This window comes from Suricata suricatta, chromosome 2, assembly GCF_006229205.1.
Source record: "Suricata suricatta isolate VVHF042 chromosome 2, meerkat_22Aug2017_6uvM2_HiC, whole genome shotgun sequence".
Taxonomy (NCBI): Eukaryota; Metazoa; Chordata; class Mammalia; order Carnivora; family Herpestidae; genus Suricata; species Suricata suricatta.
The window spans coordinates 148,073,687-148,085,788 of record NC_043701.1 but is presented as its reverse complement, the minus strand read 5'-3'; the positions used below and the strand labels follow the sequence as shown (position 1 = coordinate 148,085,788).

The 12,102-nt window shown below is 37.4% G+C and overlaps 1 protein-coding gene across 3 annotated transcripts in view; it reads left to right on the top strand.

Annotated features, from left to right (window-relative positions):
• PARG (poly(ADP-ribose) glycohydrolase) overlaps window positions 1-11,390 on the top strand; it is a 118,561-nt gene extending 107,171 nt beyond the window's left edge. For all 3 annotated transcript variants that reach the window (XM_029932127.1, XM_029932125.1, XM_029932124.1), the window contains exons 17-18: window positions 6,957-7,085; window positions 7,755-11,390. In XM_029932127.1, coding sequence (XP_029787987.1) covers window positions 6,957-7,085; window positions 7,755-7,909 — 284 coding nt within the window. In that variant the 3' untranslated portion in view covers window positions 7,910-11,390. The remainder of the gene's footprint in view (window positions 1-6,956; window positions 7,086-7,754) is intronic.
• Window positions 11,391-12,102: the final 712 nt, after the last annotated feature.

The window sequence follows — 12,102 nt, the reverse complement described above, 5'->3', positions numbered from 1 at the left end:
GGAAACCAAGGTTCAAAGAGAGGTTAATAAAAAAGCTCAAAGAGAGAGCTAGAAAGGATCAGAACCAAAATTCACATTTGGCCTTTCTCAAAAACCGGTATGTTTTTATTGTTGTTAGTTGAGAACAACATGTTGAATGCATTCTGTATTCCAGAAATTGTTATACTAAGTGCTTTCCTTACATGTATCAGCTCATAACAATGTATTAGGTAGCTTTATTTTTATCTTCATAGGTGAAATAATCAAGGCATGGAGAGGTAACTAACTAGCCCAAGGTTACAAGGATAGCATGCAGCAATGTTAGGATACAAACCAGGATTGATGCCCTAGAGCCCAGTGTCTGCGCTCTTGCTGTTTAATCTTCATTGGCCACAAATTCTGAATCTGGATCTGGATTTGGGATTTGCCATTCTAGGGATAGTTGAATTCTTGAAGAGAGAGTGCATTTAAAGTAGGTGGAAGGATCAAAGATGAAGCCTTTAGTAATACTGAGGTGGGGGGGGGGTAGAAGTTGCAGGTGGTGTTGATAAAAAAAACAATAGCCAGAGAATAAGACTTCAATTACAGAATAAGAGTTGGCTGAGAAGAGTGAGCAAAAAGCCTTGAGCTTTCAGTGTAACTGCGGTGTGAGAGCACACAAAACACCTTGGGTTTCATTAGAAAAGCATCAGTAGTACTTTCAAATCTATACTATTTGGGTTTTTTTTGCCAACGTGCATTTAAATAATGTAAATAACATGAGGAAATTCTTCTGACTGGCACATGGTATGTTGCTTGCAGTAGAGCAGAATGACTTGGCATGACAGCTTTACAGGGTAGTGGGTGAGGGCGTGTGTCCCAGTCAGCCAGCCAGGGTTCAAACCTCACCTCCACTGCTTTTTGGCATGGGACCCTAAACAACTTGCTTAACCTTTTGATACCTATATTGCCTTATTTTCTAAATGGACATAATACCTTTTTCTAAGGATTAACTGAGTTAATTCTTATAAATCTTGAGTTTGTGCTTTTAAAGCTGCTGGAATCTTCCAGTGTGCTATAAGAACTTGGTGTTGGCAGTTGTTGCTAATATTACATGCTGATGGCCTCAAACCACACCTGTGGTATGAACATCCATCATTTCACTCATTTTTGGTTTGGTTCATTTGTTGCAAGAGGACCCTATGAATTGCTTTTTGATGTTCTTTATATTTGAATTTTCTTTATAGCTTAACATTGATGCCAAAAAGCAAATTAAAACCAGCTCCCTGCAGGTTAATTTAAGTGATTATTTTGGCACCTAGTTATGCTTGAAGTTAGAATATGATGCTTTTATATCATACTTGGAATCAGTCCACATACCCTATTAGATTTGTGATTTATTCTCATCCAACTTGTGATGCAAGAGAATTCACCTAAATCATGAGACTTAATTCTTTAGATTTGCAAAGTTCCTGGGGATGTTGTAGATAATGAGGTCTGAAAACAGTTATGTTTAAAATTACCTTTTGTTAGTGATTGCTGATATATATAGAGTCAAGATTAATTTATATTTCTGAAAATTTCCACTTGTGTGTTTATAGTCTAATACCCTGTGCAAGGAGGAAAATTATAGCAGGGATTATGGAATTCTACACTCTGAAAGAGTCTTTAGGGATCATCTGATCCGACTTCTTCATAGCATAGCTGGGAAAAATGCAGGCAAGGGAGTTAAGTGACTCAGCCAAAGTCGTAGATCCTAGATAGCTAGCAGATGGGTGAGGACTGAACTCAGGTCTCCAGTCTCCAGTCCCAACCTGTCTGGCACAGGTTATGCTTATGTTGCAGTGTGTACCCAAATAGAAATGGATGTGAGGGGCCCCTGGGTGGCTCAGTCGGTTAAGCATCCAGCTTCGGCTCAGGTTATGATCTCACGGTTCGTGGGTTCAGGCCCCACATCGGGCTCTGTGCTGATGGCTAGCTCAGAGCCTGGAGCCTGTTTCAGATTCTGTGTCTCTCTCTCACTCTGACCCTCCCCTGCTCGTGCTGTCTCTCTCTCCCTCTCTCTCAAAAATAAATAAAAAACATTAAAAAAAAAGTAATGGATATGACATAAAAAATATAGTGTGAATTGGTTTCTTTTATTAAGATCTGGCCTTTTTTGGGTAGCTCTGTCAAGCTTAGCTCCAGCATTTTTAAAATGCATCCTATAGGGAGATAAATTTTGAATGGTTTTTATTCATATTTCATTTTCATAAGTGACAAATGACCAGTGATCTAGTATTTCTGTATATAAGAAAGAAATCTGACTGAAAGGAATCCTTTTTCTTAAATAGGAAATACTTAAAGCCAAATTTTCATTCAAACTAAAAGATAAGAAATCGTACTTCATAGTAGAGGAAAATGACTATTAATTTTTCCATTTTTTTATATGTGGTTTAGGTTAATTAGGAACCTTTTAAAATCGAGTGTACTGAAGCTTTAATATATGCATAAATTGGTTGAGTAGTTTTAATTAAAATTTATCTCTATTTGAGATTAATTACTTTCAATACTCCGAGATTAATGAGACTTAGTCATGGTACCTCACATTTTGTGGATACTCAATAAATATTAGTTTGGAAATTAGGAAATACTTTGGTGTTTTAGAATATCACATGTATTTTAAAGTCTTAGATTCTTTCCCAAATTTGGGAATACTAAACTAATATCATATTTACTACTTCAACTTAAATACACATTTCCTTCTTACATAATTTTTAAAACTTTTTATTTGAACATAGTTTCATCAGAGCTACAAAAGGAAAAATAAATATTCCTGTGTGTTATACACATATATGGATGTTTATATATGAACACACATGCATAATTTTTCTGAACCAGTTACACTTAAGTTATTTATATACATTATGCCCCTTTTCCTAAATTCTTCAGTGTGTTTCCTAAGAATAAAATATTCTCTTATATAAACACGTGACAGTTATTAAACTCATAAATGTACATTGATAGAATATTTTTATCTACTCTATCATCTGTGTTCTAATTCTATCAGGTGCCCAAATAAAACCCTTTATATCCTTCTTGCCCTCCAATACAGGGTCCAGGGTCAGGTCTTACCTTTAGTTATCATGTCTTTTAGCCTCCTTTAAATTCAGAGTATTTGTACAGCCTTTCTTTGTCTTTATGACATTGACATATTTAAAGAATACAGTGTTCCTTGAGTTTGTCTGCTGTTTCCTCATAATTAGGTTGAGGTTATACATTCTCAGTCAGAGCCCTGCATAGGTGATAGTGTCTAGAGGCACTTGATGGCTCTCTGACCCCACTGGTGATGCTAATTTTGATTACCCAGTCAAGGTGTTGTCTGATTTCTCCACTGTATAGATACTGAGTTTTTTTCCCTCCCTTGTAGCTAATATGCAGTTTGTGGGAAGACCCTTTAAGACAAAATTTCTGTTAGATTTGGTATCCTTTGCTGATTTTTGCCTGATCCGATCTTTACCATGATGGTTACAAAAGAGGATTATCCCATGCTATCACTCCCTCCATGCTTACCATTTAATTTTTTACATTCTCCGGTGAGCAAGAGCCCTTCATTTCCTTTCTCTATTTATTTATTATATATTATCTACTTATTTATTATATGTGGAATCAAGAATTCACACTTTTTCTGTGGTTTGTAATTTATTACTGTACTTAATATTTTGGTGTCCAGCTTGTCCAGATTTGGCTAGTGGGAACTCCTTTAAACCAACTCCTGTATTCTGATCACTTTCTTTAGTTTCTGGTACAACAAAATATCCTGGGCTTATCTTGTACATATCCTGTCCTAACCATGGAATCAGGTGTTTCCCTGAGGAATCCAACTCGTTTAAAGGGGGCATGGTATTAGAGACCAAGATCAGGACATTAGATGCGCTCAATGCTGCTGGGGTGTCTTCTTTTAAAGGGGTGCCTGGGTGGCTCAATTGGGTGTCCGATTTCAGTTCAGGACATGATCTCGTGGTTCTTGAGTTTGAGCCCTGCATTGGGCTCTGTGCTGACGTCTCAGAGCCTGGAGTCTGCTTCAGATTCTCTGTCTCCCTCTCTCTCTCTGTCCCTGCCCTAGCCATGTTTTGTCTCTCAATCTGTCTGTCTTTCTCCCTCAAAAATAAGCATTAAAAAAATTAAAGGGGAATGATATTAGAGACCAACATCTGGGCACTAGATGTGCTCATTGCTGCTGGGGTATCTTCTTTTAAAGCATTTTAGCAGACAAAGCTAAGAATGCATGTGTGCGTGCGCGCGCACACACAAACACACCAATTATGTATTTTACAAGTCTGAGTATACACTATGCCTTTTGTTTCAAGTAAGCTCCACACAATATCAACACATTTACTCATTTGCTCAATCCTGAAATATATTCAAAACTAGTTTCAAAATTGTTTTGTTTGAACTACTATGGTAAACAAACCTAGTAAAAAGAATTGGGATTTCGTTTGTGATTCTTTTCTCCTTGCCCAAGACTGACAGTATATTATTCATATATTATGTTCACTAGTTACTTGGATTAGTTATTTCTTTCTTTCATCCTATATTTTTTCTTTTCCCTTCAGTGAAGTTATGTCATTCTTTTGAAATAAAATTAGGCTAATTTGTTTTGGTTTGCTTCCAGTTATAGACTTCTCTCCTTTCCAATTATCATTGTTTTAATTTTATTTTTTGAATATGAGAATGTTAGCATGCTCTCAAAAATTAAAACTATACAAAAGTTATTTTCCAAAGTGTTTTAGTTTGATTCCCATCTCCCCTTTTCTGGTGTAAAAGATAGGTTACTAGTGAAGAGCATTTATTGTACCTATATTTAGTTTTGTTGTTAGGTCAATAGATAAAATTTATTTTAAAAAGCTCCAGAGAAGACCTACAGATGGCCAACAGACACATAAAAAGATGCTTGACATTACTTGTCATCAGGGAAATCCAAATCAAAACCACAATGAGATAAAACCTTACACCTCTCAGAATGGCTAAAATTAAAAACTCAATAAACAGCAAGTGTCGGCAAGGATGTGGAGGAAAATGAACCCTTGTGCACTGTTAGTGGAATGCAAATTGTACGGGCACTGTCGAAGACAGTACAGAGGTTCCTCGAAAAATTAAAAATAGAACTACCCTACGATCCAGTAATTATAGTTCTGGTTATTTACCCAAAAATACAAAAGCACTAATTCACAGGGATAGGTGCACCACTATGTTTATTGCAGCATTATATATAATAGCCAAACTATGGAAGAAGCCCAGGTATCCATCAGTAGATGAATAGGTAAATGAAATGTGTTGTGTATGTATATGTATGTATGTATGTATGTATGTATGTATGTATATATTTATAATATTCAGCCAGTAAAAAAAAATCAAATTTTGCCATTTGCAGCAACATGGTTGGATCCATAGAGTATAATGCTAAGCAAAATAAGCCAGTAAAAAAAGACAGATATCATATAATGTCACTCTTACATGGAATTTAATAAAGAGGAATAAAAGAGCGAGACAAATCAACAAACAGACTCTTGATTATAAAGGATAAACTGATTGTTATTAGAGGGCTAGTGGGAGGAGGGATGGGTAAAACAGGTGAAGGGGATTAAGAGTACAGTTATCTTTTTTTTTAAGTTTATTTTAAGAGGGAGAGAGAAAGTGTGTGTGCCAGTTGGGGAAAGGCGGGGGCTGGGAAGAGAATCCCAAGCAGGCTAAACCTCATCAGTGTAGAGCCTGATGTGGGGCTCAGTCTCACAAACCATGAGATCATGATGTAAGCCAAAATCAAGTGTTGGATGCTTAACCAACTGAGTCACCGAGGCACCCCTCTTTTTCTTCTACAGTTTGTTTATTTTGAGAGACAGTGCGGGTGGGGAGGGGTAGAGAGAGTGGGAAAGAGAGAATCCCAAGCAGAATCCAAGTTCAGTGTGGAGTCCAGTGCAGGGCTTGATCTCATGATCAGGAGGTCACAACATGAGTCAATATCAAGAGTTGGACAATTAGGGTGCCTGAGTGGCTCAGCTGTCCTGACAGCTCAGAGCTGGAGCTTGTTTCAATTCTGTGTCTCCCTCTTTTTTCTGCCCTTAGCTCACTTACACTGCCTCTCTCTCAAAAATAAACACTAAAAAAGTTTTTTTTAAGAGTTGGACACTTAACTGAGCCACCCGGGTACCCCAAGAGTACTTATCTTGATGAGCACTGAGTAATGTATGGAACTGATGAATCACTATATTGTATAATGTCTCTTAAATACACTGGAATTAAAATTAACAAAGTCTTCAAAAATTTTTAAATGAAAATAAAATAAATTTTGTCTGTTGAGATTAAGGTAATAAAGGAAATTAATTTGGGGGGATATATTTCATGCTCAGTGATTTATAACTTTGATTCCTGGGGACAGTGGCTCGCAATGATTGTCCATTCCAGCACACCAGAGTTACTGTTCAATGTTTTCAGTAACGTTCACTCTGTGCTCTAACCCGTTTTGAGAATGCTTGCTATAGGGTTAATGAGAGCATTACTTCCTCCTAAGTGCATTGGTCAGGAGAATGCACAGAGACTCCTCTGATACAAAAGACTGATGACTATGTAATAAGACAAAATAATTAAATCAAGCAAGCAAACCAAAAGTTCCGGATTAATATAAGTAAAAAAAACAAAACAAAACAAAACACCACCTTATCGCCTTGACTGTGCTGCCTAGATGCACCTTCCCTTATTTGTTTATTTCCCCACAAAGGTGCTTGTGTAGAAATTCTGTGGCTTAATGATATTCTCACCAGCATGTCTGAAAAGTCACATGATAGATGATTTATACCCATCTGTACTTGCCATTTCTAACAATGTGTTTATTAGGTTTATAAATCTTTAATTCAGGATAAAGCTGTGGGACACTAGCTATAATTTAGCTGGTTGAAAGGACTGAATGTGTCTTGATGAAAAGTGTCATAACATAGCTGTGTTTTTTCTCTTTGCTACAGCCTTAATACAGATAATGGCAGCTGCTTTGGCTGAGCGGGATGTGGTTTATTTCACCTTTGGGGATGCAGAATTGATGCGAGACATTTACAACATGCACACTTTCCTTACTGAAAGGAAACTGACTGTTGGTAAGTAGGACATAGTGTTGACACTTGGTGTCTAGATAGATTGTCCACCATTCAGGATGAACACTTGCTCAATCTGGATGGATCACAGAGGTTAGGAAAAAGTCAAAGTGTGACTTGGAGAAGGGTGGACAAAGTCTTAGTTGGGTAATGTCTGCAGAATCTTTTCCTGGCAAAGTTTCATCTGCCATCTTGAATGAGTATGTCAGCTTATGAAAGTAAGGCCAAGAAACTGGTGCTTAATATCCATTTTTACTTTTATGAATATAGAAAACTAAGAGATAGCATTGGAAGGTAGGTTCAGGTCTAAGAGGCCTCACTCTTAGTCATATTTATCAGACAACACAGCATGCTCATTTCTGTATTTCAGCTGGACCTGAAAGGCCTTGCTACCCTGGGAGCTGAATGTAGAAGTAAAGTTGGCACAGACTCCCAAAATGATACATGGCCAGTAAAGCATGTATACCTATACTATGTGTAGCCTGTTGTAATCATGAACTAATAAGTAGTTTCTTTAAGATACTTATGTGTTTTTTTTTAACTTTATGGCAGGAAAGCCTTCTAGGCATATGAAATTCATACTCTATTTTCAAAAGCCAATAGAGTGCTGCTTAGTAGTTTTATCCATCTGTATACCGTAATGGGGGTATTGGTCTGGCCTTCACTTTCCAGGAGAAGTGTATAAGCTGTTACTACGGTATTACAATGAAGAATGCAGAAACTGTTCCACCCCGGGGCCAGACATCAAGCTTTATCCATTCATATTTCATGCTGTGGAGTCCTGTGCGGAGACCACCAGCCAGCCGGGACAGAGGACTGGGGCCTGAGGAGCTGCGTAAATAGAACCTCCTTCCACCTCTCACCAGAAACATCCTGCTTGAATCGTCAGGTGTAATATACGAACTGACTTAACTTAATATAAATGTGTATATAATCCAATTTGTGGGCAAGGATGCAATCCCTTCCACACATATGCAGTTGTCAGTTTGTACATGTAAGCCCCCTCTATCCTGACTTACATATGCTTAGATATATTTTCTTTCCTCCTTTTTTCTATTTCAGTCTTCATTCTTCAGCTTTTCTTTCTTTTGCCCATCAGACTTCCTGTGAAATCCCATGAAAGGTTGTGCTCAGTCCATCAGGTCTCTTTTTTGATGCCTATATATTATGCACATTGCCTTTGCAGCTAGCAGATGCCAGGGAAAAAGTTGAAAACTAAGAACTTTTTAAACTGGATTTGCTAAAGATCTCCCTGTAAACCTTCTACCCCCAACTCTTGTTATGATTGTGTTGCTTGAGTTTTTGAATTTTGAAAATTAAGAGTTGAGGATTTTTTTATACATGCTACATAATGTAAACCTTCTAGGTCAAAACGATTTTGTATTTAAGACAGAATGATTTCCAGATATAGTTCTTTTGAGGCATCACCTTTATCTAAAATAGTTTGTCTATCCTTTTTTCCCTGTTCAATTTTTATTAATACTGTTTTTTGGAAACTGACCAAGATGGAAGGAAATGTAGAATAAAAGAGTTCCCCCAAATGGTGTTTTAAAAAGAAAAGGTTCAAGAGAATTGAAGAATATTTTTGTTTCTTGAGATTTTTTTTCTTTTCAAATTAGAATTGTTTGTTCTCTGGTGCTGGAGGCATATTCATATAACCAAAGTTTAGGAACTGAGAACTCATGCGGATTTGTACATATTAAAGTTTCTCTGGTAGTCAATGGTTACATAGTTAATAAGTTTTCATTAACAAATAATTTGTCAGAAACTCCCATATCATCTATATTTTATATGTATATAAATATATGTTCTTTAAGTGTGTCTGTTTGCAAGCACATAACACCCAAATAAAACTGGAGTTATGGGAAATGATTAGATTTATTAGGCTTAATCAGGGGCTCTGTTTAAAATCATTTATTTACAGTTGTATCCATTTAAAACTGGTGGCAAACAAATAATATCTTTCAGAGGTTTCAATAAAAATCGATTCTGTGTTGAGAGTAGACAGTAATCACAAAGCACTTATTCATATTTCTAAAATAATTCTAAACTGTATTGTTGAAGCTCTACTTCATAGTCAACTGTCAGAAAATGCTTTGGAGGTCCAGCCCTACTAATAAGGAATTTTGGTAGATGGTCCAAACTCCTTGTGTCCCTGTTGGCGAGGAAATACTGGGCTGTGGCCAATGTCTGCAAATCTTTTTATTTGGAATTTGGTACCTGATGGCAGCCACTTGTTATTAATGAAGTTCTTTACTGTAGTAACTAAGATTTTTAAACATCTATAAATATCTCCCTAAATCCAAGGTATCTGGCTTTATTTCTACTGATACTAAAGTCTTTTCTTTCCTCCCCAACCCATTCTGAGCTTTGGTTAAGCATTCATAGTTATATATCATTTCTTTTTTCTGCCTCCATATCATTTTCCTCTTACCCAGCTCCAAGACTAAGTGAATGGTTCTTTAAAACGATGCAGGAACAGTATTGGCTGGTTCATGTGGTAGAAAAATCATTAAATCCAGGTAAGAAGACCACCCAGCCTAATATTCTAGAACATAGAATCTAAGACTTAACTCTTACTGATGAACAGGCTTAATGACTTGGCCAGCTATCTGAGTGCCTCTCTTTTCTGAGGGCTTTCTAAGAATAAGCCCTGCCTACTCTGTCCCAGCACATTCTGGGATTGGGATAATTTAATCAAAGGGAATGTAGAGAGAATTAATGTCCATTTTTTGAGGCAGGAGGAATGCCCTCTATAAAGAGAGGCGGGGGAAGAATCAGACTTCTAATTAACATGTGTCTGTTCTAAGACATTTAACAACACCTCTTTATTCCCTTTCATTAGGGGTTTATTGTTTCACTTCATGTTATTTACCCTCCCTTTCGTCTATTGAGGCATGAAACAATATTTTTAGTTTAGAATTTTTATGTTGTTGATATAGCTCACTTGCTTTACACTCTCTGTCTAGCTCACTAAATCCAATAACAGTTTAAGGAAGCTATGCGGAGTAATGGAAAGGATAGAAGATTTTAAATCAGACAATCTGGGTTCAAATGTTAGCCATATCTCTTGCTAATTCTCTAAATAAACTTAATATTTGAGCCTTAACTCATCCAGAAAATGGGCTATTAGCATTTATTAATGAATACTGTTTATAAAGAAGTGTTCATGGAGTCTGACACATAGTTGGTACTCAATAATTGTCAGCCATTATAGTTGACCAGGAAACATTTATGGAGCACCTGCTGAATAGTACATACTGTGCTTGTTGCTTTGCATAGTTTAGCCAGTTTTTCCAGTGGGCTCACAGATGCCCAGAAGTTAGGGAATACCGTCTCAACCTCCAGAAGTTCATTGTGAGAGGAGACTTACTCTGTCATCTCTTGCAGAGACCTGACCGAATGAAGGCTCTGACCCTGTTGTTCTCTACCAAGTTTCTACTACAAGTTATTCTCCATAATGAATGACTACTTATCAGTGGGGTGCATTAAAATGTCTCTGAGAGAATTATTTCTTTTCTTGCTGGTTGAAGTGACATTAAGGGCAGGTACTTAAAGGGGAGATTGAAAGGAGGTCTAACCAGGCTTTATGATTGCTATGCCAGATATTTAGCCAATATTTATTGCTTTGGAAACCAAGTATTGATTAAGCTGTCCTACTGCAAGAATATGATTGAGCAAAGAACTCGCTAGGTTGCATTCTTAAAAACTTCAACAATAAGAGCAGCAGTTGTGTGGATTCTCACCTGTTTTTTTGGTTTGGTGTGGTTTGTTCTGTTCCAATCTGTGTGGCTGCATGCTTATGGCTTTTCTCTGACGTAAGGGTATGTCTGCTTTAATAAGTAAAGTTTGGAAGGCCTGTACTTCTTTCAGGCTTGTGGATCTGCTCCAACCCTTTATTTTTGGAGGTAAGGTAAAGACTAGCCATTGCTGGCACTTGAGTTCAAATATGTAATCCTGTTCTTTTTTGGGGGCTGGAAGGAGATCCCAATGTGATACTTACTGGAACAAATTGCTAAAATCCACTGAGCCACTGCTGTTCTCTATGCCTGTGACAGAGTGTCCTTTGTCCCCCATTGTCAGACTCCCACACAGATCTGTTGAACCTCCAAAGGAGAAAGTTTCCCATACAAGACATCCAAAGCTGTGATGTTTACCTGATAACTGGTTTTTTCCCCCTGACTGTTTATCTTAAATATAGGGTTACCATGTAATAATGATTTTGAACTTGGGAATAAGGAGAGGTCTGTGCTATTGTTTACATGATTTTTGTAGGACAAGAATAAAGAAATTCTGACCCGCTTGTTACTACCTCTTTTTTTCTCAAACAATTATGCTACATTTAAGATGCTCATGTGCATGCTCTTATTTTCTTTTTTATTTAAATTTTAGTTAACATACAGTGCAATATTGGTTTCAGGAGTAGAATTCAGTGATTCGTCACTTACAAACAATACCTAGTATTCATCACAAGTGCCCTCTTTAATACCCATCTCCCAACTAGCCCATCCTCCTTCCACCCCCCTCCATCAACCCTCAGTTTGTTCTCTATTATTAAGAGTCTCAAAATTGGGGGCACCTGGGTGGGTAAATCGGTTGAGTATCTGACTTTGGCTCAGGACATGATCTCACAGTTTGTGAGTTTGAGCCCTGCATCAGGCTCTCTACTATCAGCCCAGAGCCTGCTTTGGATCCTCTGTCCCACCACCCCAGCCCTCCCCCGCTTGCACTCGCTCTCTCTCTGGCTCTGTCTCCCCAAAATAAATAAACATTAAAAATAAAAAAAGAAGAGTCTGTTAAAATTGTAGAGTGTGTCAGGCATTTGGTGAAAATTTTTACATACAGATTTGTTATTCCACATTAGGTGTTAGGAATGTAGAGTTGGGTCACTGGCATGAGGAACTTTCCAAAAGTAAAGAGAATTCTGGCTGCATTAGTTTTTCATCCCTTCCAGGTTCCTAGGGTAATGTTTCCTGGCGTACATTCCCTTTTCCTAATTCCCATCTCCTAAGAGAGCTCA